Source organism: Dinoponera quadriceps, unplaced genomic scaffold, assembly GCF_001313825.1.
Source record: "Dinoponera quadriceps isolate SergipeBrazil2010 unplaced genomic scaffold, ASM131382v1 scaffold153, whole genome shotgun sequence".
NCBI classification, from domain to species: Eukaryota; Metazoa; Arthropoda; class Insecta; order Hymenoptera; family Formicidae; genus Dinoponera; species Dinoponera quadriceps.
The window spans coordinates 225,966-251,987 of NW_014554275.1; the positions used below are offsets into that span (position 1 = coordinate 225,966).

Here is a 26,022-nt window from a genome sequence, read left to right on the forward strand (position 1 = left end):
ACACTGAACGAACGATTCCTTTCGTTTGCTCGCTCAGTGTATACCTAGCTGAACGTGCTAAATTTGGGAAACATAATTAAAGAGAGCAACAACAGTAATGAATAGTGTCGCGAGATTACGAGTGACCGATTTTCAGAAACGGATCACGGTCAAGGAAAGTAATGAGACGGACGAAGACAAGCCGCATGAAACAGAGGAAGTGACAATTCTCAAGGGCGCCGCGAAAGTACGTTATCGGAGTTAACTAACGTATTGAGGCAATTTGGTAAAAGAAAAGTTGAAGAGAGATAGCAAAAGTTTTTCTTTTCCTTAGGCGGCAGCTTCCACGATTATGGCAGGCGGAAGTCAATTCTAGAATCTCGACACGTAACTGCGATCTGTAATTTGCTTCTTTGCACCCTTTTCTTTCACTTAACATTAATATCACTTGATATCGCTCACTTAACATTTGCAAAAATAAATTATCTGGTGAATTAGAACGATGAAACATATGTTAAACACGTCGTATACAACACATTTACATTGCAAATTAATTCTACATATGCTTTTTAAACAGTTATAAGATAGATATACAAATGAACGTATTTACAGAGAGAACGCGTGTTCGCCGAGTTTAAAATAAGCTTGTTCCTAGGAATTATACCTAGCTAACTAATTTTATACATTTTAGTTACCTACGTACCGCGCTCTCAGGAAAACTGTGCTATTTTTCCTCGTTACCTTCACGTAATAATCGGCGCCTCGAGCGAAGGCTTTTATCTCCCCGTTTAAGGGCAGTTTGCATATATGCTCCGGATAGAAAACTCCTGCGAGATTCCACACACCGTCAGATCGTATGAGCAAGTGTTGGTTGTTCAGCGTCTTGCTGGTCACCAGCGTGTCCGAGGGTGGCAAAACGTATTGCTCGAATTCGTTCCACGCTTGATAACGTAACACCAAAGTCTGCCTCGGCAATCGCAGAGCGATCCATAGTGCGTGCTCGGCTGGCTCCACAGACGCTTGAAGTATGTCGGGCAGGTGTAATTCTGTCAATCGATAGTTCATACATACGTCATAATTTCCTTTCGCTTGTCATTTGCATGAACAATATCGACTACATTTGTCAAGATCAATTTGACAATTCTCGATGTTGCAATTGCTAGTGTTATATATTGCGCAGTACAGTTGTAACGTACTTGTTTACACGACAGGTAACACTAGTAGTTACAACTAAGGACTGAATACCGAAATTATATCTGCTGGCGATTTTATACCAGTATTGTGTGCACACCTTTACTTTCTAATGATCTATTTTTCTCACCAATCTTTATTTCTTTGTGATTCTTTGTTACGACTGTTAACCGAGGAAGGTCTTAGAAACGCTTTTTTGTAAATTATAATTAATAAATTTCCCAAAAACAACACGTATGTCTACAAGACGTCCGGTTTTTTATTTTCTGATTAACTTGTGATTTAGACTTAACCTGATAATGTAAAAATTATATTTTTCTATTCATAGTTAATCATTAAATTTTAAAAGTTACTACTACAAAACCGTCAATTTAATAATTAACCATGAATAGAAAAGTACAATTTTTGCATTATTATCAGTTTAAGTCTACCACAAGTTACCTAGAAAATGTAAAACCTGACCTTGTTGTCTAAGAGACAACTTCTTTAAGATATCTCAGTGTTATTTGGATCGTTACGCTCAAATAACAACGGTTTTAGCTCTCATAGGCCAAGTAACGTTTTTCTTTGTTTTACTTTATAAGGTATTGTAAAAAAATACGGCTGTTACTAAGTCGGCTTTAGTGTAACTTCCATGCAAACGTGGTTGTTTACTCAAACTGCGGAACTTGCCTGTTCTCTGACGCAAATCTTCTACATCGGCATAGGTATAAACCGAGACGAAGTCCGATGACACTATTATCACAAACACGGTATCATCTAGCAACACCAGTCTCGTTATTATGAACGAGCTGGAATTTTTGCTGGCAAGGATACTTAATAACTTCGTATCGTCGCAAAAGTTGGAAAGATTTTTCGGCTCGCAGATACAAGTACCATTGAGAGCCATTGCATCCTCGGTATCGGGATCTGCGGTGATCTTCGATACATCTTCATTTACCTCTTCGAATTTGCTCACGTAAGTTGCGGGATCTGCGTAGAAAAGATGAAAAATATCTTGATAAATCTGCATTATCGTAACTTGAAGCACTCGATGATCAGAATGGCCAAACTCACTGTGTAACCCGGTTTTTATGTCGCGCGTCAGTTCCGCAACTTCCGTCGTTCTGTTCAGAACAGCGTTCAATTCGCTGTTATTGCTGATATTATTCATATTTACACCTTCGTAAAGTCTACCGACTGTGACGTTTCCGAAAACTTGAAGATCTTTCCGGAAGTTGATCTCGGCTTCTATTGTCTGCGTTAATTCGTGCTTCTTTACTTGATCATTAATCAACCGCATCAGATTCACATCGTTCACAATGCTAGTAAGAGCAATAAAAGATGATGCATCCAGGTGACCTTGTATCGTCTTGACACCGAATACCGTTTGCTTTTTAGACTTTAGCAACGCTTCCTCGATGCTGCGCCCTGTCAGCTTACCTTTGACACTGGTGAAGAAAAGTTTTAAGTTCGTAACAATGTTACCTCGATTAAGATATTGGCTTGAGAATGATGCATCGGTGTTACCTCAAGTTATTCAAGTTAATGTTCTTGAAAGTTTTTCGTCCTCTGATCGCAGTTATGTCCCGACATTTCTCAGTCAGAGCATACTTGGCAAATTTCGAGAAGTTCTTGTTGTACGACCAGAGACTTTCTATAGATAAGTCTGCGACTACCTTCCTCCCGGTGATGATATTCTGCTCTGCGTCATTCCTAACGATTTCCGTGTTCAAGTCGACATCATTGAATTTGCCGTTCCAATATAAATTATCTGAATGAAGCGAGAGAAATAATTGAACTGTTTTAATATTTTCTCTAAAAAGAAATAACGTATCATCTTCTCGTTACGTCGCCTAACCTATGTTCAATTCTTCGAAGTGCCATGTAGCATCCACGATCTGTGTCTCCGCACTGTTTCTCATCAGAGAATTGGTCAGCAGTATCTTCAACTCGGGAGCCGAAGTCTGGAGAATTGAGTTATCCGTTGCACCGACAACGGGTACCCTGACGCTTTTGAACGACCCAGCCGTGGTGATATTCTGTTGCCTCGTCTTGCTCAATAATTTCCTCGTCAGATTCAACCACATGCGTGTATTCAGCGAATTTTCAGCGTTCTGAAGCAGAACAAGTATTTCAACCATGGCTGATATTATAATCCTGAAGCTAATCGAGAGATTAGATCAATCATATCCTTACAAATATAACAACTCTGTCTTTCATAGACATATTCTCCAGACTCAGATTGATACCGGATATAACTGTATTCTGATCCGACATCCATAAGTTCTCGGATAATCGTTTGAGATTAACATTCTTCACATTTTGCACCGTCGGTTCTTTCGTGAATGTAGCTGTCCCTAAGATAATATATATCACGTTTAAACATTTATCGTCGTTGTAGGAAATGTAATTGACGGATTTCATTATTGCATACCCTCTATAACAAAAGTTGACGATGCGTTGTTCGCAACATAGCCGAAAGACACATTTATCGCGCTCGTTTCCAAAGTGCCAACGATCTGTTTTGAATGCAAGTTAGGATGCGCATCTATACGGGGGAGTTTTAGCGTCGAATAAGAAGCGTGTGTGTGGTTAGATGCGAACTCATAATCTGTGAAACAAGATACAAGAATGATATAATTAATTAATTAAATATACAGGGTGTCGGTCCCTAACTGTCCCATCCGTCATATATTTGTAGTTTAAGTCAATATGAATGAAAAATCCTTTACCATTTTGCAAATAATCATGCAAATTTTTGAATTATTAATTAAAGAAGTCTCTATACATGGCTATTTTCAATTATTATTAACTAAAAATTTCGCATGGTTTGTAAAACAATAAAGGACTTTTTTATTCATATTAACCTAAACTACAATATGACGGATGAGACACTTAGCAATAAATACCCTATATAAGATAATTAATATACAATAATATAACTAATATAATTCAATATAAAAAATATACAGTATATAATTTACCGAATGTTGCTATTTCCAAAGACATTGTGTCGTTCACTTTTTGTGCATTTTCGATGAAGGATGACATATTCATGCCATTGATCTTCCCGATATTACTATTCCCAAGTATAACGACGGTGTTTACTATATTAGGTAAAGGAAAATTAAACTTGACCGGCGTTACTAGATCCTCAACTTGTAACTTGCTGATGTTCACTGGTCCTTTGATGCGATCCACGTCTATCCACTTGTTTACATGGCTCTTTAACTCTACATGATACAAATTATAAGCATAATATCACGAAAATGTCTCCAACTTGTATTTGCGCGCATACACGCGTTCTTCGTCCTACTTACCTTCCGTATCTAATCCTTGAATTTTTGACGCTGAAATATTCTTCACGAAGACTTGCCCGGCGAATAGCTTCGTCGAGAAATCAACATTGTGCAAGGCTGACACGAAACCGAACATGGTACTGTTGAAGTCACGAGTTCCAGTAACGTTCGATACGTATAAATTTTCTACAATTAAATCGTCCACCGTTATCAGAGAACTTGTAATGTCTTGCGTGACAACTTCCTGCGTACATATGGGAATGGTCAATCTGAAACAAATATATCTTCATAGAATCTACACATCTTATGTATATATATGCATCTTTCTCAGAAAAAAAAGAGAAACGCGCGCACTTTGGAACGGAAAGATTTTCGTAGGCAGCTCCTCCCAAAACGATGTTATTGGTTGCGTGTTTAGCAGCGGAAACGACTATGGTATCGGTCGAATTCTTCGTCACCCAGTTACTATAGTTAAAGATAGTCACGTTGTCCCATTGCTGTAAAGTGAAAACGTGAAGTAAATTCAAGATGTGGTGTCACACACACACACACACAATCGTAGAATCTTCGTTGGAATATATAATTACTAACTGTTTTATGGGCAAATAATATCACATGTTTCGGTAGGCTAGAGTTCAGCGGTATTTTGTTCTCTAAAATTTTCTTCATAGATAACTTAGGACGAACAATCGTTTCATTATTATTATCATTTAAGATGACGATGTCTCGAGCTCTGACAAGGTTTCTGAACGTCACGTTTTGCAGGAAACAGTCGCGAGGCAATTCCAAGGGTGTGTAAATATCTTTTATGGGCATCAACTTCTCCGCACTTTTGCCCGCTATTTTTCCCTTCGACTCAATAAGTCCTGTAATTTTGACCTTCACGGCCGTTATCGAGCCGGTCATCGTGCTTGTGGGACCGTTCAGTGGCAAGAAGAATTCGTCATTGATCAAATGCAGTTCTTTCGCTCTTGCCTCTACTATTTGCAATATCACGCTAGTTTTATGCGTCGCGATGTCCAGTGGAATAGAAATGTTCGTCGCGTACAAGTTGCTGAAGAAGTGTTCACCTAAGAAATCACGGAAATTAAAATTGACATATAATTGACGTAAAAATAATTAAAGAAAGGAGGAACTGCGTGCTGCGTTGAATTACCTGAGACTGTCTGGTTTCCAGAAATCCTCAATGTTCCTTCTTGAAGGGTTTCCATTAATATCCCGTTAACGGTCCCCTTGACAAATATATCGTCTATCTCGAAACTGGGAATGGGACATTTCCAGTTGTTCATCGCTTTTACTTTCAAGTTGGCGAATTTTAAAGCTTGATCAGAGCTTTTTAATTTCCCGGATCTCTCAACAGGTCTCATCTCGGTATCTGTGTTCAAACGGCGAACGTAACATTTCGTCTTGCACTGGACTGTGACTTTTTTACCGTACAGAACTGTCCTCTGGGATTTCCCGGTGCTTGTTCCACGCGTTAAGATGTTGTTCGCTAAATTTAACATAGAAATTGTTCTTCTGTATCGTTCCGTCAAGCGGACCAATTCCGACGCATTGTGATCGTTTATCTGCGAACAATAGTTGAGATCGAATACTTGCATCAGTTGGTTTAAGTCGAGCAGAATGAAAATCCCTGTTTGGGACATCAAAGATAAGAGCTCTGTCTTACGTTCTGAACACGAAGCTGACCGATGTGCGCATCCGGTATCTTCACGGGACTTTCGAGATCTGGAATCCTCCCCGAGCTTCTCTGAGATGCTTTCCGCTTGACTTCGGAACACCAGGCCTCTATTTCGTTCCGCAAAGCTTGCCACGTCTTCCTCACGGTCCAAACAGGCCTCAGGAACTTCCACTCTCCGTCCTGATTTTGCAGCACCAACGTGTCTCCATCGTGCGAATAGATTCGACGAATCGCACGAATGTTTGACAGCTTCGCGTGCAGCCCTACGAACCTCCAACCGTCGTATTGATAAAAATTCACGCTATTCCCTTCCGTCGCGGTAAGAAGAATCACGGTATCCGCCGTCATCAAGGAATGAACGTGTCTCGCCGAAGCGACCCTTTGAAACGGCACGAAACGATTGTACATTTCTTTGTACAAAATCGTGAAATTATCGTCGGCCAGAGCTAAGAAACGCTCCTCGAGGCGGCCTTCTTTGAAGTAAAATAGACCGGCGCTTTGAGTGCCCGGCAACTTCTGCGTCTCTATGAATTTATTTGAGCGTACAGAGAATCGGAATATTCTCGTGAGGGGTCCCACGACGATGATGTACACGAAGCTCTTCTGCCGGAAGAACAATAATTTCCTCGCCCCGAAGTGCAAGGTGTCTATCTTGTCGAAGTGCTCTCCGAGCCAGGTGTAAATGAAGACCTTCGCATTGGAAGCGACACCCAGGTACAATTGATTCGTTCCGAACCACATGTTCGTGTATACTGCCCCGGGAATCTCGAACTCCTGCTTGAACTGAAACTCGTAGACGCCGGTTTTGTTTCGGCCGACACGCAGAACGACGATTTCACCGGTGTTCGTTTGGACGACCGTGAATATGTCGGCGCCGTAATTATTTACTATTATCCGTTTTCCATTAGGCTGCGGGTAGCTGGCCAAAAGAAGCCTTGTGTTGTCCTGAAAGGAATAGATGTGATTATACAAAAGAGGAAGCTTCACATATATATCTCTCATAGTTTAAAAAAATCAAGTTTATTTTCATTTTTCCGCGGATTTTTTCAGTTTCTTTTACCAAAGGTAGAAAAATTTGTTTGGATAAATTCACGTGTATTCGGTTGAACCTGCCAACTCAGTAAGCAAGAAGATTAAATCAATCTTCTGAAACATTGATTTTATGTGGATTTTTTTTTTTATAAACATTCTGACACAATATTTTATAAATATCTTTAAACTGTTATTTAATAATATAATAATGTTGTATTAGTGATTTCTTATTTAGGATAGGCAAATTTTAATTGAACACACGTTAATTTTTCCGAACGAACTTTTCTACCTAACTTTTCTACTCTGGGAAAGAAACCGAAAAGATCTGCGGAAAGATTGGAAAAAAATCCAGTTTTTGTCCACGATAACTGTCTCTCTTTCTCTTCTTTTTAAATCGATCTCTCGATCTCTTCTTTCTAAATTAAATTATGACGTACAAATAATTGATACAGCTGTATATTTGAGGAGTCGATGGCAGCCGCGAGCCAAAATAATCGTTGCTCATCTTGTACAGGAACGAAAGCTACATCCTGAAAGTCTGACAGATTGGTGACGGATAAGGCTTCCTCGAAACCTTGCAGCACATTTACCTCTGTTAATAAAAAATCATGATTTAGAATTACAAATTAAATTGATAATTTCAATTACATTACAAACAATAAAATTTGTAACAAGATAAAATGTTGAACATTAATATTGTTAAAATTTACACAGATTCTTTTAAAAATTCTTTCAAAGAAGGAAAAGATTAAAAATTTTATATTCACGTATAAAAGAAATGTTTTAGTATAATTATATATTAACATAATTATACTGATAAATATATTTTATAATTATCATATTACATGTGCCGAGAGAACTAAAGGGAAAATAAAAAGTACATCGTAACATTCTCCGATTTCAAATGGCAGCTGAAGGAGCAGGACTTCCTGTGGAACATCAATAACAGCTGATTTCTTGATAACCTCAACAACAACGAGCGTCGTTTGGACGATAGCGGCGTTGCGTATTATCGTTTCACTTTCGGCTGACCTGATCACTCGTGCTGTGTACAACGACGTGACACCGTTTTATTATTTCGTCGCATGTGTCAACGTTCAGAGCATGTCCACTTTGGAGGAGGTGACGGAAAATCTGACGGCGCAGGTGAACGAGCTGCAGGCTTTGCAGTCGGTCTACCCGACAGAACTCACAGTGGCGGACCATGGGGTTTTGGCTGACATCAATGGCTACATCGAATGTCCTGACAGAGACCCACCACGGTGGCTGGAATACGCCATCGCGATTCCGTTGAACGGAGTAATGTAATATTTAATGTTTCGCACAAGTGCATACTATGTCCATATTCTATATATTCCCCAACATTTCCAGCTGAATTTCCTCTCATATGCTCGTATATTCCTTTCCAATCGTATGCTCATCGTATCTTCCATATTGACCAGGAGTTGATCGAACTGATGGTGAGCCTACCAACCAACTACCCCCAGGAGCAGCCTGAGGTATACGTGAGAAGTTCTCAGTTCGACAGAACGCAACAGTGCCTATTGAACAAGGAACTCTCTACCATCGTGAAGGCCCAAGAGGCAGGGGAGCCGTGTATCTACACACTGATCTCGTGGCTACAGGACAACGTGGAAACTTATCTGAAAGCTTCCGCGTCTGGCCAAACGATCAAGTGCAATGACGCTGATAAAAGTAACTCAACCAATCAAGCTGTAGTTTTCTCCCGGTATTGGATCTATAGTCACCACATATACAGCAAGTTCAAGCGACGGGACGTGGCCAATCTGACGAAGGAAAACTCGATCACGGGCTTCTGTTTAGCCGGCAAGCCGGGGATCATTTGCATCGAGGGAACTCTGGAAGACTGCGATTATTGCTGGCTAAAGGTGACATTCACCGGTGATTTCTTTCAGTGGTTTTTCTCAACGTCGCATATTTTCGTGTCATTATTCCGTGACTTACAGATCAAAGCTATGAACTGGCACAGGATACTGATCAAACTACTGGAAAAGGAGGAAGATTGCAACAATGTGGACGGCTTGCGCAAGTTTACAGATTTTCAAGAGGTCTCCTTTCCCACCACCGAGCGCCACAATGACATGGGCCAACTTCTCAAATACCTAACCGAGCATGACTGTCAGCACGCGTTCAAAGAGCTCTTCGGTATCGAGGGAAAATTCAGCAAACTCTCAGATTAACATACATAACTGTACGATAAATGTTACATGATATAATAAATGTGTATTTTGTATAAAATAATTAAGTAATTGACTTCACGAAATTTTTGCGCAAGTGAAAAATTTCCATTCGGTGATACAAGTCGACATAAGCATTATCCTACCTTCGTTATTCATCGAATGTGAAACAAATCTAAATGATACTTGTGTCGACTCACTAAATGGAAAGCATCTTGCATGTCCAAGTTTTCGGTCTAAACCCACCTTGATTGGGCTGTAAACTATCCAGAAGAGCTCTCTTTTGCCGCTGATGGATCATCTTGGTCGTAGCTTCCATGTATCTGGCGATTTCGCCGTCAGTGTTCGATGTATCGGCATTTGGTGATTTGTGTGCTAAAAGTGCCGAAAGCTTTGTTAGTAAATGTAGGAATTTCATAATAAACGTGAAGGCGTAAGTGATACTACCATTTTTGAGAGTTTTGAAGTATTCTGACGTCCGATCAAGTATCGAATACAAATTCTCGACCGAGTAATAGGGATAACGTTTGCACTTTGTCATGCATATTAACATGAATATTAGAAGGAGCTTCCTCGACATGTTCACACACCGAGTCCGTTCAATCTACTGATCCACAAGAACCGATGCAGAGTTTGTCCTGAATGAACGATGACTCAATAATAATACCGTGTGTTTACAGTTTTTCTGCATATGGTTTGTATGTTCAACCAAATAGCAGCCGATAAGCATGCCTAAATGTTAATACAGATCTTATTACATGTGTACATATACAAGTTTCAAAATTCCTCTCATTTCTAATGTCTTCACAAATATAGGATTGGTATATCTTTAACAGAGTCACATCAGGACGAAATGATTTTTCAAGTTACAGGTGGCTGGAAAATGGAAAAATATTGTTAAGTCGACTCTCTCGTCAAATAAATATGAAAATTTTATTGGTCAACGAGCATATAATTTATAAATCTTATCTAATAGTAGCGTAGCGTAAAAATTCATTGGTGAGAAATTGTCCCGGGATGTAAGGTGCTGGTGGACCAAGGATATCTTGAGCAGGGCTATGGACCTTGATCTGTCTCATATGAGTGTCCCTGCCGTTTTGATGATTGCTGATAACCGCTATCTGTATCATGAATGTCCTGATAGGGCGGTCATTGATGTTTTTAATAGGAATGACTACCCAACCACTTGGTTCATTTAAATCCATTACTTCTACTTCTTGAAGATCATTGAAATTTGTGCCAGCTCTAATGCTTATCCTACAAATTGACCAGGATATATCAACAGGTACTATTATTGGCAATAATATGGTTGCTTTCCAGCAAGAGACAGATAAGTCTTATTATATCATCTATCATTCTTTTCTTTATCAGATGCTAAGTAAGGACAAATGATGATATAACTAGACTCGTGTCAACTTATGTTTCTTGTTGAAAAGCAACCAATATGTTTCCAAAATTAATAGGAAATACCTGTTAGGAGTGTAACTCTCATCTAGCTTGTAATCTGTATAGATACATATGTCGCGGATAGTTGTCTTTCGCTTGAACTGAATATTTACTAGATGCGGTAGCTGCCCATCCGACTGCCAGTACGTTTCTGTAATATCGTCACGCAGCTGATCCACACCAAAGCCCGGTTTGCAACTGGACAGGCTCCAGATCGCGTAATTACCAACCTCTCGTACTCTGCCAGCCAATTGTTCCTGTACAGGATCTATCTCACCTGAGGGACAAAGCTTCGATTACAAATCTTGCAAAATGCGAGTCCGCACTTGCAAGTTAATCAGATCGCCACTTCGCACAAAATAAAAAATATTCAGGAAGTTGCAGTACATTTACCACTGCCGTTAGCCTTGTTGCTCATCGTTAGGTTATGTTTATTCAGACACCGAGTCGTTCCGACTTCCGAGGAGGCTCCTCCGAGGAGACTCGTGGCTCAATCGATTGCACCGGCTTCAAAAAAGAGCACACGACGGATCACACAAACTTCGACAAAGCTGTAACGTCCATTTCTAACTCTCTCAGCGAACGTTTTGATGTTCCACGATATTTGAAAAAAAAACTCACCGTGAGCGCCGATCATAAACAAAGGTTGTTCACGAGTATCGATATATCGATAATCGTGAACGACCTTTGTTTATGATCGACCGATTAAACCTCGATTACGGACAAATTTAAAATACAATTCGAATCTGCGAAATTAGTGAGTGTTGATGATTATTCAACGATTTGTACGAGTCGAGGATTCATCGATGAAGGGTAATCAGTCTTCATTCGCGGTCTGCATCGCCGCTGCGACCTGCAATTTCGATTCCGTTTGTGTTGTGCCTCGTGTCGCTATGGTTAAATTGATCGTCGCAGGCGTACAACATCGTCACCTCCGCCGTCTCACCTGGCATTCCACTTTGCAGCGGTGTCAATTGCTTGCCGTTAATTAACGAGTGATGACAATCTGACGATCCGTCGACGATTCGTCCCAGAGCAAAACGGCCGAAAATCCGTTGAGACAAGTACATTCGCACAATGACACTGGCGCTCACGAGAATAGATTACACGACGGTGGGAGTTACTTCGCGCAGCACGACCGTGCTGTTCCCTCCGAATGAAGCGAAGCAACCGCAAAAGTTCGCCGTTGCGGATCACGACGGCATACTGCACATCTATGGTAACAAATAGCTTTATAATCAGTCGCGACCTTCGACCTGAATACGACATCCCGAGAAAAAATGATTATATATGAATTTTGTCTATACATGTCTATACATAATCAAGTATAATTATATATAATCTTTTTTCCGGGATTGCAATCCTACTGTATCTTCTTTTCGGTTGCGAGCAGGCATGAAAAAGGGAGAGCTACAGTTGTCGTTTAAATCCCTGCCCGGTCCAAAAATCCACAAAATGGTGCTCGGTGGCTCGATAGGTACGTTGAGGGATAAGGTTTTCATTGCATACGGCAACTCCGTAAAGGGATTCACGAAAAAGGGCAAGCTGTTCTTAGAGTTTGACACCAGCCTTATAGATCCAATTTCCGCGCTGTAAGCCTACCTCATACGCTCATGACTTCCGTCCGATGACTTTTTCGCCTTCTCCGTTGTCCCGCAATTAACTGGCCGAATTTTCACGCAGGTATGTCCACGGTGCGGATCTCGCGGCGTGCGCGCGCGATCTCTATCACAGATACAGAGACTGCAAAGACGCCGACTCGTACCTGGCTGGTGAGACGTTACACGATGTCGTGCTCTTGCCCGGAGAGTACAATGCGGTATACGCTATCTTAGCTTGCGCGGATAGCGCGGTAAGATCGTCTGGCTTGTCCCAGATAGCGCAAAACGTCCCGAGGTCATCCTGGACGTCGGGATATCTCAAGCTATCATCCAGGATGTCCTGGGTATTCGGGATGATTTTGAGACGTCTTGTGCTGTCTGCGATGCAAAATGATTCAAGGTGATGGCTGGAACGTATCGTCAAATATAACTTTGACGAGTCGTTCGAAGTTTGAGTTTGACCTACCCTAAACAGACACCTGAAAAGAGATGCGATTCTGTAACGAGAGCATTTTGCAACTTGCACAATCGTTATCGTTAATTCGTTAACAGTAAAAAATCATTAGACGATGTACGTTCCTCCAGGTGCGCGTTTTGCACGGCACGAGAAGCCCAACGGTCCTCAGACTGCCGAGCGCTCCTATGGTGCTCTCTATATACAGGTAATTGTATCACCGACATTCGCTTCAAATATACACACGTTGATTGAAAAGATATCTGAGAAATAAAAAGTATTTATTCGATGGGGATACCAATAGCATATTTTTACTTACAGTAATACACGCATTTATATACTGAGAAAAGTTTTTTCAAATGAGAAAATATACATTTTCATAAATCTAGCTTCTTACGAAAGCAATCGTTTATTCTATTTAAATAAAAAAATTTAACTTCAAATAAATATGTTATTAATGCTCATTCTGATAGAAATATTTTGCTGAAGGTATTGTGAAATTGATGAAAGTTATTGAAAAATTACTGAATAAATGAGTCACAATTTTCTTTGTGAGATGCAATATAATACTGTAAGATATAAAGAAAGTTAAAGTATACTCTTGAAAAGTAATAAAGAAATTTTGAAATATTAAATATCATAAAATTTACTGGATATAATTGTAATGACTTTCTTTTAAAGAGAAATGACTTTCTTTTAAAGAGAAATCGCTGAAATATCGATTACAGTAACTTTTTAAAATATTGATGATGAAATTGAAGAATTAATTGAAAGAGATTATCAAATACATCTTCATTATATTTTCAGTAAAATATTTTCATCAGGACACCGAATAAAAATGTCTTCATAGATATTTTTCTCTCAGTGCAACTTACAAATTTCTTATCGTGTTTAATGCGATCACGCATCACCTCAGGGAAGGAGAAATACTGTCGAAGGACCGCGTTCTGGTTGGGACCGCGGACGGTAGGATCGGATTGTTGATCCTTCAAGGCAACAGAACGCTCCGGATCACCTGGCTGTTGACGTCGACGGGCTCGGGGATCACGTCGTTGGATATTTACGAGTTGCAGGACGGCATGGATATTCTCGTGGGTCGGCAAGACGGAGTGGTCGAGGTGTACACGTTTCCCGAGGAGGATGTGCCTTCCACTCTGCGCTATCATTATGTGAGCAATGAGGCGACTGTGAAAGTTGTGCTCGTCGCAACTTTCGGTCGGACGTTGACCCGAAGTTGACGATCGTTGTAGAACGCCGGCGAAAGTATCAGCACAATCGTGGGTGGGATAATCGGCGTCGCCAATTATCCTGAGGTTCTCGTCACGACTTATTCGGGCCGGGTATTCGGTTTGACCACTAGTCCTCCTGGACTGCTGGAAGCAGGACAGAGCGACGTTGGCCTGGCCAGGCTGAAACTGGAGATACAACAACTGCATGAGAAGCTCACCGAAGAGAAGGAGACGTCCAATTTTATGCCGGATCCTTTGGCACCTTTGATACTGGCCGTGAATCATAAGTAATTAAGAGAAACAAAATAATTCGCACAGATTTTCTCTCTCCTAAAATCTAAGATCGCCACGAATTGCGACTTCCGATTGAAGTTCTAATTCAAACATAAGGTGGATTATTTGTAGAATGGTGTTGCACAAGGAGGACGCTTCGTATTCGTTGTCTATAGAGCTTGACGCGTCGATCGATAACATCCTGATACAGTCGGACACTCCTATCGATCTGCTGGACACGGAGAACAATAGCGCAGTGGTCAGTTTGTCCGCTTGCAATCCCAGAGAGGGCAATTTCGTGCTTGCCACTTATCGGTGCCAGGTAAACTCGTACACATACAATCGTGAACAGAAAGATTATCACATTTTTTATGAATTCCGCAATCTCGTATCCAACAGAAGAATTTGTTTTTTAGTAATTCTCAGGAGACTTTCATTTTCCTATTGCATACGAGATGCGTTGCGAAGATCATCAAAAGAATTATAACAAGGTTTCTGTCCATGAATATACACGGGAAAAAAAACAATTCCGTTGGTGCAACTGAATTTTCCGTTACTTGAGTACCAGACAAGAGCTCGGTTATAGGTTCCTATAGGAACTTTCTGCTCAGTCGATTGCTCTCAATTGTCTCAATCGAGTTTTAACGCAACCGAATGTTCACACGAATTTTTTCGATGTAACAAAGAGACATCGTCTTACGTTACCGACTTTTCATTTTTTCTCACCGAGCTTTCATCTGGTTCCTATTCGGTTGCAGGGACCGAATTTTTTTCCGTGTATGTACAATGTGATATCGTTTGGGAACATTAATACAATTTTCACGCGAAGAATCGCTTAAACAGATCAACACAAATCGTATTGAGATGCGACTGAGATCTATCGAGGGCCAGCCGGGTACCTTACAGATCTATGTGACGTCTCAGGTATTTCAAACATCGCTTTTTGTTTTCTTGAAACACGTGCACACGTTGTTAATACCGATGATCGTTCGCAGGTACAGCCGAAACGTTGTCGTAAAATCTTTGTTCCCATATACGCCTTGTCTCTACACGTAAGACAACACGAAGATGAAGACAATAGCACGCAGTCCAACGGTCCGTTCAATGAACTGAAGTTGAATGGTAACTTTACGATCGCCGAGGTACGATTTCCAGTCCAGTTGGTTATTTTTGTCACTACAAAGTTTCCCAGCACGCATTTTCTCTCCACGGACGTTCTTCTCTCACCCACCAGATGCACGCGTGGCTCTCTTTAGCGTTACCGGATGTACCCGAGAGGCCTCACGTTCATGACGGTGAGGCCGTACTGGCGTACGTCTCGTCCTTCATCGGGACAATCCTCAAATGCAAGTATAAGTAAGTCTGTAACGTAAAGTCAAATTCGCATTCGTCTCATTGATCCTCTGACGAATCTCAGGAAAGGAAACGCCCTATTCCTCGGCGAGAACATCTCCAGTATCATAATCCTCAGAGACATACTGACCAAGGAAGCGACGAAGCGCAAGATCAAGCTGGACGTATTCTGCGGTAATCGTGGCTCTGTAATCGTTATATCTTTTTGTGTTTTAAATTATATATCGAAAACTTAACCGTAGAACTTAATCGTAAGACTTAGTCGTAAAACGAGTAAAATTGCACGAAAATTCCTCTCACAGAGGTGGCAGACGGAAGCGTGTGCAGAGTACTGGAGCTGATTCTCCCTCGGTTGAACGCAGCCCACGAATTAATGCAGAAGATAAAAGTCCTCGACGCTCTCGACGAGTGGGAACTGAAGTCCAATCCGAGAGAGAATCTGTGCTCCGAGTATCAAGAATTGTGGCAAAAGGAGACGGAGATCAGATCGCTTATGGCGAAGGACACCGAGATTTTGAACAGGTTACACGCGATAATCACCGACTTGTACGTGGATTGGGAACGAGCGAAGCGATCTCGAAGGTAACGTTAAATTACGATCTTTGCAAAAATCGTTCGTGAATTCCTGATACATACAACGACGTTGGTGCAACAGGATCAGTGGCAAGGAGGCTACGGCGAAACTCAAAGACGCACTTGAAACCAGAGACCTGGCCACCATCTTGCAAGTTTTCATCGGCAAAAATGACACAACCATGCCGACCTTAATACCTGCGGCTATTTAGAACGTTAGGAGATCGGCAAAAAGTGGACCAATGTATTTCTATAAACATGTTCAAGTAGAAAATATATTTTTTAACGATGATTCACAATAATAAATCGTTAAATTGTCTACACTTAAAAATGTACAGTCGTGATTAGTACTATACTTACATTTACTTACATACTTATTAATGCGCATATGTATGTATATGTATATTTATATATAAATACACACATATGTGTACACACACATACACACAATTATATATAATTATATTATATATATTTGTGTGTGTGTGTGTGTGTGTGTGTGTGTGTGTGTGTGTACACGTGCGTAATTTTCATGGATCTGTCGTGTTTTTTCCTTTCATAAAACTACAACAGTCCGGTTCCGTGCTCAATTTTATATTCGAATTACTTGCTCTTTTCGTAAGATTGAAAAAAATATTACACGCTACTATAGGCAGTGCGTTAATGCGGTTTACTTATCAGTCATTTGTATTAAATTGGCCAGAAGTAAACAACACAATCCTCCCAACCTAAGACTTGTATAATCGGGTGCATTAAAGCTTTTCAACGAGCTCACAATTCAATCGCCAAAATTATTCTACAATATTTGAAAAACACACTGTTTCACACACAGACACACACACACTCACGCGCGCGTGCTGAATGGAGTATGAATTGACACATACACAGTGAACAGTGTGAAGTTTCACTTTAGGAAAGTACAAAAGCAAGTCGGTTATCGAGAAAACTATTGGACTTCTTGCGAATACGAGAGAACCAAAGTATTAATGCATCCAACTATACAACGAAACGGCTTTGTCCGAAGCTCGATTCTTTCAATCTCTTTATATGAATTCTTTAAATCAGTTTTATGCTAATAATTTAAATATAAATATACTTGCAGAATTTTTAACAGTCCAACGTCCATAATTTCCGCGAAACATGATCTATGCATTACAGACCTCTCTCTTGAATTATACGTCGACTGAACGATTGATCCTATTATTATATAGAGGAGCAGAAATCCCACTCGATGTCCTCGTCGATGTCCTCGTCGATGTCCCTGGGTTATATCAAGTAATATCTGTTTAAAAAGACAACAAATTAGAACAATTTTATTCTCCTGCTACTAGATTCGGATTATCACGTCCAACATCTAATCTAACGACGCCTTACTAGCTAATGGCAGCAGAGAAAGGTGCTCAATGAGCGCTTGGTGCTTATTGTATAAAATATTCTTTTAGATTCTTTATAGATCGAGAAGAATGTAACGATCAGGATCAATAATCATTAAGCGACCATTGAGCTACTTTTTCTGCCAAACTCAGGCAAACTTTCTTACTAACCGGAAGAATCGAGCAGCTCTCGACAGTAACCAAGTGCGTTACTTACATATTGTCACTGTCATTGGTTCGTACGGCAGCCTCCAGCGGATCTCTGTCGACGGTCGTGTCCGTTGGAGACGATACGGTGTACTCCAGCGTGTTCTGCGCTCCCGTGTGCGGCAAGATGCTCTCCGGGCTGTTGTCCGGCGTCACGATCTTCACCCCCGTTCCCTCGACCTCTAACTTCAGATCTCTCACGAGATCGCGAATCGACTGTGCCTGCATCCCTTTGTCGCTCTCCTCCTCCACCGTCTTGCCCGTTACGATTTTGTTGGGCGGCTTGTCGCCCTTCGTTTTCGAGTGGGTGTGCATGTGCCGCTTCATGTCACTACGCACTCGGAACGGCTTGCCGCACACGGCACACGGGTGAGGCTTCTCGCCAGTGTGTATGCGCCGGTGATTCTGCAGATAACTGCTCGCCCTGAACGTTTTGTTGCAGTACTCGCAACGGTAGTTCTTCTCACCGGTGTGGATACGCCTGTGCACGATCAACGAGTACTTCCGGGCGAACTCCTTCGCGCAGTACTCGCACTGGTACTGCTTGTGCTCCGAGTGAATGCTCGTCGAGTGGTACTTGAGGTCGCCCCATTGCCGGAAGTGGCGCCCGCATTCGTCGCACTTGTACGGCTTGTCACCACTGTGAAGTCTCTTGTGCACCTGTGTACATTGATGAGAGAACGAGAGAATTTTGGAATTAGCAATTAAAATCAGAATTAGAATTGACAAAAGACGGAAGGCTCTTTAATATTCAATCATGAAACGGAGATAAAGTCGAACGCAAGTGCTTGTTCGTGTGAAGATTTTTCAAAGTTAAAAAAACTGACCCCACTTGTGATACGCATTATTTTCATTTTTCTACTCTCTCTTCTTTTTCTCTTGTCTCTTATTTCAATCTCTTTTTTGTAATCGTGAATGGGCTATCCGTTTCAAGTAAATAAATAAATTATTGGAGCAAGGGAGAACCCTTTACCCGGTCTTTAATTTTCTGGTTAACTTGTGGTTTAGATTCGAATTGATGATAACGCAAAAATTGTGTTTTTCTATTCGCAGTTAATCATTAAACTGATAGTTTTATAGTGGTAACTTTCTGGAAATTTAACGATTAACCGTAAATAGAAAAACATGATTTTTACATTGTCATCAGATTAAGCCCAAACCAAAAGTTAGTAAGAAAATGAAAAACCGGGTCTAAGCTCTCCTTTAAAGAATCTTCATTTTACGCAAATAACTACTCGCATTCGAGTTCTCACAGGTCCTTTCTTCTATCTCGAGGAGGAATCAAATTGTTACAAACGCCAATTTACATAAAATTAAGGCGAAAAATAAATAAATAAGTAAAAAAAGTGGTCTTTCACCTTCAACGCGCTGGCAGCAAAAAAACGCTTGCTACAGATCTCGCACTGGTGCGGCCGTTCCCCGCTGTGAGATCGCATATGGTAGACTAAACTATTCTTGTGGTGGAATAAACGACCGCACTGCGGGCACGTTAATTGTTCTGTTTCGACAAAGAAATAGAGAACATGATTCTTGGAAATACCCCCTCAGATTCGCCGGGAAGCTTCACGAGGAAAACTGTACGTACCTAGCCTCGCTTTGATTCGCGATCTGGGCGACTTAGCCCTCTTTCTCTTAGTCCTCTGCGGACTATCAGTCTTCGATCTCTCGTCCAAGCTTTCCTCGCTAACGACCGACATATGGTCCCTCGGTGGCTGATCGGTCCCCGTGATGCTGGGGATAGTCCATATTGTCGACTCGTTCGTGGAGGGAAGCGAGGACTCCGTGTCTTCGTCGATATGCGCGCCGGTTTCCTCCACTGGGAAATAGGAAGATTGAAATTGCGAAACTGTTTCCGCAGCAAGTGTTCAAACGGGAACGTTCAAACAATGAACGGCATTCTTTCTCACCTACACCTCGAATACCCTCCATTAGGTCCTCAGGTTCGCTGAATTCTTCGATCACAGTGGTATCTAAATTGTGCACCGTCTCTGGCACTGATATCGTGACATTGGTATTAACCGCTTGAGCTATTCGCGTCTCTTGTTTCACCGGTTCGTAATGCACCTGCAAGTTAATTTTTTTTATCATGCAAAGACGTGAGACGATGATATGTGCGATGTGTGTATTGTAGGAGTTTGAATTGGGCCTCGATGTACCTTCAAGTGCTCGAAGAACTTCAACTGGCTGCTGAACTTGGAGCTGCACAGCTCACACTTGAAGATGTTAGCCTGTGCCTCGCTGACGGAGTCGACCGCCACGTCCTCCTCGATCGACTTACCACTGTCTTTCCGCGCGGCGTTCTTCTTCGTGTGCTGCTTCAACTTACGAGGTATCCTTTTCTTGTGCGGCAAAGTTCTCTTGGGCCCGGACGCCGACGTAGCATCCTCACTACTCTCCGCGGAAACCTCAACGTCGTATTCACTTTTCACATTGATGAACTCTTGCTTCACGTTCTGCGTGATCCTCTTGAAGGACTGCAACGTCGGATAGACAGCCGGCGGGGCGTTTGGCTCGGGTACATCTTCGATGGCGTACGAATTCACCGGTGCCAAGGTCTCCAGATGAGAAACATCCGGCAATGTCGGGTCCTCGTGCTGAGGCTGAATGTGCAGCTGCTGTTGCTTCTGCTGCTGGTGCAACTGTACCGCGACCAGGGCCGCAGCCAGTCTGCGGTCCTCCTGCATCACACAATTTACATTCTACATGCAAGTTATAATACATAGTTCCTGGATACTAAGTAGCAAGCACTAGTAACTAGTGTTACAACCTCGGTCAGTTCATGCGACAACAAGTCATCCTCGTAATACTGAGTAGGGGTGCCATAGTCCGCACCGACTCCGGCATTAATCATGTCCACAACCATCCCCTCTGAGATTAATTCACCGTTCAAAGCTAACAGTGGTACTCCTTTGCTCAATGACTCCCCATCCGCTCTCTGAATGGTGATGTACTGAGCACCTTCCATCCCCTCCAAGAGCACAGCTTGTGCTTCCTCCGTTGTGACTTCCATAATTGAATATTCTCAATACTGATATAATGATTATTCGCTCTCTCTTTCTTTATCTCTCTCAAAGCTTATCTAGTTTTATAGATAGCATCCAACTATCTAAAAAGATCAGCTCTTAATATCTACAAAAGAAAGTCAATTTAAGAAGATTAATTTTCTCGGGTACTTTGCAATTACAAATGACAAGATTGAAGCAGAAAGAATTATACCATCTATATTCATACTTTGATATCTATATTCTCTCTTGCGTATATTCTTAAGTATTCGAAATAACAAGTTATTCCTATCTTGGGAAAATAATACACAAGAAATACAGGAAAAGCATAAGCGAGGAGAATGGAATCGAGTGCGCTCACGAGGTTCGAATTTGGCGCGAGTGCGTGCTTTAGGGCTGACAGTGAGACCAAGGTCACTGCACCCAGGGCACTCGGAAAATCTCACCTGCATCTTGATACGCGTCGCACGAGTACAAATTCGTTCATTCCAACTCCCGTTTATCGTAATTCGCGCGACCGGCCGTGCTTCTTGTCTTCTCCTCGCGAAATTCAAGCAACATAAACAATGCGAAATATTGAAACACTGTAGGACAAAATGTGACAACAATGCCCAGCTCTTGACGCCATTAGACCGGATGTACCCCTCCCACGTGAACACCCAGTGCGGGCAACATCAGCGTAAAGTCTTGGGAAACGTCCCTGGCTTGTCGGATGAGATCATGTTGCCTCCTGTAAAATCTGATTCCATTCGTAAAAAAATTAACGAATTCCTGATTTTCACGCATCACCTTCGACGATAATTTTACGCAATAATAATTAATTACTGTACAGATACAAATGTAGGATAAATCAAGCGCGAGTTAAGTGATTACGAATACATCGTATTATAATACGCGCGACAATGATTCATATGCGATGTAATAAATAAGGAATTTTACAACAGCTACAGGTGACGATACGCCGAATGTTCGGACGGCTTTTCACTCTGTATCTCTTCTGTCGCCTCGAGAAACTTTCTGTCCGCACTTTGGCGGCTCTGAGAGTCCTCTATGCGCTTTATTCCGAAACGGCCAATCTTCCGGTTTCTAATGGCTGTGCAAAATATCGCGGAATGTCAAATTAGCGTGTATAGCGAGGGTAGCGTGTGCGTAATTTTCCGACACGACACAGGCGCGTTCGAGCCATCGAGAAGATCGGCCGCTGGCGTCGCCATCGTTCAGGGATTAATTCGTCGAGACGAAACAGTAAATAATTCACATGCGCGTTACATCGGGTAAATCGAGTTGTAGGGTTAAGAGGAGTCTTACACCTACGCTGTCACTGTCAGCTGATTCATTCTCTCGCTAATCAGTTTTTATGCGTCTTTCACTTTTTTCTCTCTCTCTCTCTCTCTCCTCCTTCACGTTGAAACGCAAGAGGTGTTTCACTGTCTCTTTGATGCGATCATTGAGGAACGATTAATGAATGGAATCTTGCGCAAAATGTTTTTGTAACGAAACACCAGGCGAGCTGCATCGCGTTTTCCGAGAAGTAAATATTATGGCCACTTTGGCCGATGACGAGCTGTATGAACTTTGGATGCGATTTCTGTCTTTGCGTAATTTCCGACGCGCGGACTTATCATGCGTAGACGATAAAACGCGTGACTGTATGAACTTTCAGATTCAGACCAATCAGTCCGAAATTATGTGACGGTGCCCAAAATATCCGAGAGCGATGGCATCGATCTGTCGACGCTGGAGATTATGGATATTGCCCGTGCTGACTTGCCTATATGCACTGATCATTGTTATACTCGTACCAATCTTGTTGGTTAATTCTATTAAGAATGGCTTCAAGAAGCAGGATCAGGGTGCATTGGTGGGTGGTGCTTTCGTTTTGCTGGCACTGCCCATTGCCTTTTATGAAATTGTCCAGCATATGATATACTATACGCAACCTAGGCTACAGAAATATATAATAAGGTGAGTCATTTTATTATCTCTGGGAAGAAAGAAAATATAAATAGATTTATACCTATACTTATCTGCACAATCTTATCTTTCAATTAAATAATGCCATATATGAAGAGGATTGACTTTATCTTACGCGATATGTTCTTGTTTTTAAGGATATTGTGGATGGTACCCATCTATGCAGTGAATGCTGTAAGAAAAAGTTCCAAATACTTTTTTAAAAAGATGATTTAAAAAGGTGAATATCTGCTCGTTTATTTAATAAATATCTTCCGTTTGCACAGTGGTTAGGTCTGGTATACCCCAAAGGCAGTATATACGTAGACAGTTTGAGAGAATGCTACGAAGCTTATGTAATATACAATTTTATGATGTATCTATTGGCCTATCTGAACGCTGATCACCAATTGGAGCATAGACTGGAGATTTCCCCTCAAGTACATCACATGTTCCCTCTGTGCTGTCTTCCCGATTGGGAAATGGGGAGAGAGTTTGTACATATGTGCAAGCATGGAATTTTACAATATACAGCTGTCAGGCCTATAACAACTGCAATTTCATTGTAAGGAAAGCTCATTTGAAATTCTTTGTAATAACTTCTGTGGCAATATGAGGGAGGGAGTTGCATCTGATCGTTCTGTTTGATTTTGCAGCATCTGCGAGCTGAATGGAGTTTACGGAGAGGGCGAATTCCGAGGAAACGTGGCTTTCCCTTACATGATCGCTCTAAATAATCTGTCGCAATTCGTTGCCATGTACTGTCTGGTACTTTTTTATCGTGCCAATGCGGAAGCTTTGAAGCCAATGAAACCAGTCGGAAAATTCCTATGTATTAAAGCTGTAGTATTCTTCTCATTCTTGTATGTATTATACAATACATTCGTATATTTAAAAGTAATTTAATCGAATATTTAAGAGTAAGAGCCACACAAATATAAGTACAGACAGGAACAGAAAATTATATGTATCGTTTTCTTCTGTTGCAGTCAAGGAGTGATAATATCTCTATTAGTATACTTCGACGTTATATCTAGTATTTTTAATACGGACGATACGGACTATATCAGGAATATATCGTCAAAGTTGCAGGATTTCCTAATTTGCATAGAAATGTTTTTAGCTGCTGTAGCTCACCATTACAGTTTTTCTTACAAACCATTCGTCAATTTAGCGCAAGGTCAAGCATGGTGGGACGCATTTAGGTACGTGAAACACTCTGTTTGAAAACGTATCAGTGTGAATTCATCTGTACTCTGCGTGAAAAGAAGAAGCCAATGTCCATTCCTTCAGTCTTCAGTTACAAGTTGTTTTATAATCCTAAAACTTCTACAATCGAAGAGTGAAGAAATATTACAATAGCAAAGATTCTATATAAACTAACCGTTCGTTTTACCTTACCGCAGAGCAATGTGGGACGTTTCCGACGTGCATAACGATATAAAAGAGCACTTGGGCGTCGTCGGCTCGTCTCTAAGTCGCAGGATACGTGGACGCGGCGCATATCAGCAGGCTTGGGGCAGCGCGACTGAGCGCACGTCGCTGTTACCCGAGGGTACGGTGGCGACGGCCAGAAGCGCTCCTGCCTGCTCATTCTCGGGCTACCACACGGCCGAGGCCGGGCCGAACAATAATCCATCCGCTGGCGAGTTCGAGGAAGCGGTGGCGGATGTGCAGGATAACAGTAATACCGTCAACACGTAGCCAGATATCGAAATCCATCCGCCCGGTATTCGCCGATCGGTGTTTGCGAGGACCGGCGCACTTTAGCAGAGAGATGACTCCTTAGTATTATTTTTAAGCGAGAAAAAGTATATAGTTTTGCAACAGCGCGCTCCTCCCGTGCTCTTGTACAAATCATCGTCGTCGTCACCATAATACACCTGCTGTCACATCACACACACGTCGTATCGCGTTCACACCGGATAGAGCTGCACGGAATATATTCCGATATCGATACCGTGGAAAATACCACCAGCTTGTAATCGCGATTATTAATTCGGAGGGTGATTTGACTGAAAGTTTAATATAAGTAACATTTTTCTAAATGAGTCGAGTTCGAAAAGTCGATTGAAGAAGAAGAAGAAGAACGCGATTCCTGCCGTTTGCTTTCCCTCTCGTAACGCCGATCCCGAGTCGACCGAGGGGGAGTCTTTAGCGAATAAAGGGACATCCGGTGGGTATGCGACAACCTGTATAAAAAAACGCACGATCCAAAACTTTTAGAAAATTTGATACTGCGTCGATACGCAAGTGGCGAGTTTTGCGGAAGAAACGGAGAACCGCTTGCTACGTTCTTTACTTTGCGAGAAACGCTCGTACGCTTTACGTTACCAATGATGTACTCTACCAAATAATGTACATACGTTTGTACACGTACATAGAAGAAACACCACCCGTACAATGATACACTTGTACATACCTTGGACGACCAACGTGTCTTGATCACATGACGCGTCTGATAAATGTACACACCCGGCACCGTCGGTGCATTTCAGTTTCAGTGCGGACCTCTTCCGGGTCAGGCGCATCAATTTTGTGTCCAGATACTGGGTGAATCGATGATCTGTTTGCGATATATTTTGTACGACTATATACACACAGTAGAAAAATTTGGTGTTAAAAACGGTTTACTGAAATCTTGTGTTAACATAGGAAATATGTTTAAAAATTAAACCATATGTTGACAAGTTGAATGTGTTAATTTAATATTATATTTGTATACTTTTAATACACTCCCCATGTTGAAATAACGCAAAATTTTCTACTGTGCAAGCAAAAGATACATTCTACTCGAGCTAAAGCTTATAAATCAAGACTGAAAGTCACTGACGATGCCGTGTCTTATTTTTCTCGATATATATTAAACAAGGGTCACAAAAAAAAACAGCCATATCCGGTTTACATTAGGCACTCAGAATCTCTGCAATCCTTCTTCGCTTTGTACGTACACACGCGAGTATAATCCGCACTGTATTTATAATTTAAACTTATTTTATATATAATTACAGTATATATATGTATCAGAAATAAAGGCTGTGTACGTTTACTACAAAATCAGTCAAGAAGCGATTCTTCGAAGAAAAGACTTTCCCCTCTGCTGTGCGAAAAATTTCGTCTTTTTAGTTTGTACCTGAACAATATTATATTTTTCTTAATTGCACTATATTATATTTTGCTGTTATATTGTCGCATT

At 41.4% G+C, this 26,022-nt stretch overlaps 6 protein-coding genes across 12 annotated transcripts; 3 read left to right on the forward strand and 3 right to left on the reverse strand.

Moving 5' to 3' along the window:
- Nucleotides 1–634: 634 nt before the first annotated feature.
- Nucleotides 635–10,085, reverse strand: LOC106741904. The gene is made up of 16 exons (XM_014614329.1): nt 9,810–10,085; nt 9,609–9,737; nt 7,602–7,756; nt 6,121–7,077; nt 5,608–6,019; nt 5,043–5,521; nt 4,806–4,948; nt 4,473–4,720; nt 4,137–4,385; nt 3,587–3,763; nt 3,349–3,509; nt 3,011–3,266; nt 2,680–2,923; nt 2,227–2,600; nt 1,843–2,142; nt 635–1,025 (listed from the first exon to the last, which is right to left on the reverse strand). Exons 1-16 carry the CDS (start codon nt 9,940–9,942, stop codon nt 667–669), a joined length of 4,776 nt encoding a protein of 1,591 aa, XP_014469815.1. The 5' UTR covers nt 9,943–10,085; the 3' UTR covers nt 635–666.
- Nucleotides 8,084–9,430, forward strand: LOC106741892 (RWD domain-containing protein 2A). Of its 3 annotated transcripts, XM_014614309.1 has the most exons (3): nt 8,084–8,463; nt 8,607–9,053; nt 9,132–9,430. In XM_014614309.1, the coding sequence occupies exons 1-3, from the start codon at nt 8,269–8,271 to the stop codon at nt 9,363–9,365; spliced, it is 876 nt and encodes a 291-aa protein (XP_014469795.1). In that variant the 5' UTR covers nt 8,084–8,268; the 3' UTR covers nt 9,366–9,430. The 3 variants fall into 3 exon arrangements, with proteins under 3 accessions (XP_014469795.1, XP_014469789.1, XP_014469802.1); XM_014614303.1 differs by having other exon boundaries at nt 8,607–9,430; XM_014614316.1 differs by having other exon boundaries at nt 8,379–8,468; nt 8,607–9,430.
- Nucleotides 10,086–10,269: 184 nt separating the features above from the next.
- LOC106741810 (anaphase-promoting complex subunit 10) lies at nt 10,270–11,844 on the reverse strand. 2 transcript variants are annotated; one of them, XM_014614179.1, is made up of 4 exons: nt 11,755–11,844; nt 11,202–11,661; nt 10,833–11,085; nt 10,270–10,619 (listed from the first exon to the last, which is right to left on the reverse strand). In XM_014614179.1, exons 2-4 carry the CDS (start codon nt 11,224–11,226, stop codon nt 10,328–10,330), a joined length of 570 nt encoding a protein of 189 aa, XP_014469665.1. In that variant the 5' UTR covers nt 11,227–11,661; nt 11,755–11,844; the 3' UTR covers nt 10,270–10,327. The 2 variants fall into 2 exon arrangements, with proteins under 2 accessions (XP_014469665.1, XP_014469654.1); XM_014614168.1 differs by having other exon boundaries at nt 11,196–11,661.
- Nucleotides 11,845–11,875: 31 nt separating this feature from the next.
- LOC106741821 (Bardet-Biedl syndrome 7 protein homolog) lies at nt 11,876–16,621 on the forward strand. Its single transcript, XM_014614192.1, has 13 exons — nt 11,876–12,027; nt 12,202–12,400; nt 12,492–12,660; nt 12,995–13,071; nt 13,780–14,032; nt 14,114–14,379; nt 14,498–14,687; nt 15,209–15,289; nt 15,361–15,507; nt 15,600–15,721; nt 15,783–15,892; nt 16,021–16,300; nt 16,374–16,621. The coding sequence occupies exons 1-13, from the start codon at nt 11,886–11,888 to the stop codon at nt 16,501–16,503; spliced, it is 2,166 nt and encodes a 721-aa protein (XP_014469678.1). The 5' UTR covers nt 11,876–11,885; the 3' UTR covers nt 16,504–16,621.
- A 147-nt stretch (nt 16,622–16,768) lies between these two features.
- LOC106741799 (zinc finger protein 93-like) lies at nt 16,769–21,623 on the reverse strand. 2 transcript variants are annotated; one of them, XM_014614155.1, is made up of 8 exons: nt 21,320–21,623; nt 20,639–21,000; nt 20,028–20,549; nt 19,779–19,935; nt 19,457–19,687; nt 19,230–19,369; nt 17,882–18,531; nt 16,769–17,573 (listed from the first exon to the last, which is right to left on the reverse strand). In XM_014614155.1, the coding sequence occupies exons 2-8, from the start codon at nt 20,879–20,881 to the stop codon at nt 17,558–17,560; spliced, it is 1,959 nt and encodes a 652-aa protein (XP_014469641.1). In that variant the 5' UTR covers nt 20,882–21,000; nt 21,320–21,623; the 3' UTR covers nt 16,769–17,557. The 2 variants fall into 2 exon arrangements, with proteins under 2 accessions (XP_014469641.1, XP_014469632.1); XM_014614146.1 differs by having other exon boundaries at nt 20,028–20,570; nt 21,320–21,622.
- Nucleotides 21,624–21,949: 326 nt separating this feature from the next.
- Nucleotides 21,950–25,886, forward strand: LOC106741841 (transmembrane protein 184C). 3 transcript variants are annotated; one of them, XM_014614237.1, is made up of 7 exons: nt 21,950–22,147; nt 22,537–22,838; nt 22,985–23,021; nt 23,114–23,391; nt 23,483–23,689; nt 23,816–24,031; nt 24,233–25,886. In XM_014614237.1, exons 2-7 carry the CDS (start codon nt 22,591–22,593, stop codon nt 24,528–24,530), a joined length of 1,284 nt encoding a protein of 427 aa, XP_014469723.1. In that variant the 5' UTR covers nt 21,950–22,147; nt 22,537–22,590; the 3' UTR covers nt 24,531–25,886. The 3 variants fall into 3 exon arrangements, with proteins under 3 accessions (XP_014469723.1, XP_014469714.1, XP_014469733.1); XM_014614228.1 differs by having other exon boundaries at nt 21,950–22,118; XM_014614247.1 differs by lacking the exon at nt 21,950–22,147 and adding an exon at nt 22,155–22,404.
- Nucleotides 25,887–26,022: the final 136 nt, after the last annotated feature.

Bases quoted from the DNA above. Each gene is read 5' to 3' on its own strand.
- LOC106741799 (XM_014614146.1), bottom strand. From the start codon at position 20,881: ATGGAAGTCACAACGGAGGAAGCACAAGCTGTGCTCTTGGAGGGGATG. The intron at 19,936-20,027 runs GTACATCGAGGC...ATTAACTTGCAG, and splicing joins AGTTCTTCGAGCACTTGAAG to GTGCATTACGAACCGGTGAA. The intron at 19,688-19,778 runs GTGAGAAAGAAT...CCTATTTCCCAG, and splicing joins GGAGGGTATTCGAGGTGTAG to TGGAGGAAACCGGCGCGCAT.
- LOC106741841 (XM_014614237.1), top strand. From the start codon at position 22,591: ATGGCATCGATCTGTCGACGCTGGAGATTATGGATATTGCCCGTGCTG. The intron at 23,690-23,815 runs GTATGTATTATA...CTTCTGTTGCAG, and splicing joins GTAGTATTCTTCTCATTCTT to TCAAGGAGTGATAATATCTC. The intron at 24,032-24,232 runs GTACGTGAAACA...ACCTTACCGCAG, and splicing joins GCATGGTGGGACGCATTTAG to AGCAATGTGGGACGTTTCCG.
- LOC106741810 (XM_014614168.1), bottom strand. From the start codon at position 11,226: ATGAGCAACAAGGCTAACGGCAGTGGTAAAT. The intron at 11,086-11,195 runs GTACTGCAACTT...TTTGTCCCTCAG, and splicing joins GGCTAACGGCAGTGGTAAAT to GTGAGATAGATCCTGTACAG. The intron at 10,620-10,832 runs GTATTTCCTATT...GTCAATTTGTAG, and splicing joins GAGAGTTACACTCCTAACAG to GATAAGCATTAGAGCTGGCA.
- LOC106741892 (XM_014614303.1), top strand. From the start codon at position 8,269: ATGTCCACTTTGGAGGAGGTGACGGAAAATCTGACGGCGCAGGTGAAC. The intron at 8,464-8,606 runs GTAATGTAATAT...CATATTGACCAG, and splicing joins TCGCGATTCCGTTGAACGGA to GAGTTGATCGAACTGATGGT.
- LOC106741821 (XM_014614192.1), top strand. From the start codon at position 11,886: ATGACACTGGCGCTCACGAGAATAGATTACACGACGGTGGGAGTTACT. The intron at 12,028-12,201 runs GTAACAAATAGC...GGTTGCGAGCAG, and splicing joins CGGCATACTGCACATCTATG to GCATGAAAAAGGGAGAGCTA. The intron at 15,290-15,360 runs GTATTTCAAACA...GATCGTTCGCAG, and splicing joins AGATCTATGTGACGTCTCAG to GTACAGCCGAAACGTTGTCG.
- LOC106741904 (XM_014614329.1), bottom strand. From the start codon at position 9,942: ATGTCGAGGAAGCTCCTTCTAATATTCATGTTAATATGCATGACAAAG. The intron at 3,510-3,586 runs GTATGCAATAAT...ATATTATCTTAG, and splicing joins GTCAACTTTTGTTATAGAGG to GGACAGCTACATTCACGAAA. The intron at 2,143-2,226 runs GTGAGTTTGGCC...TTTTCTACGCAG, and splicing joins CATAAAAACCGGGTTACACA to ATCCCGCAACTTACGTGAGC.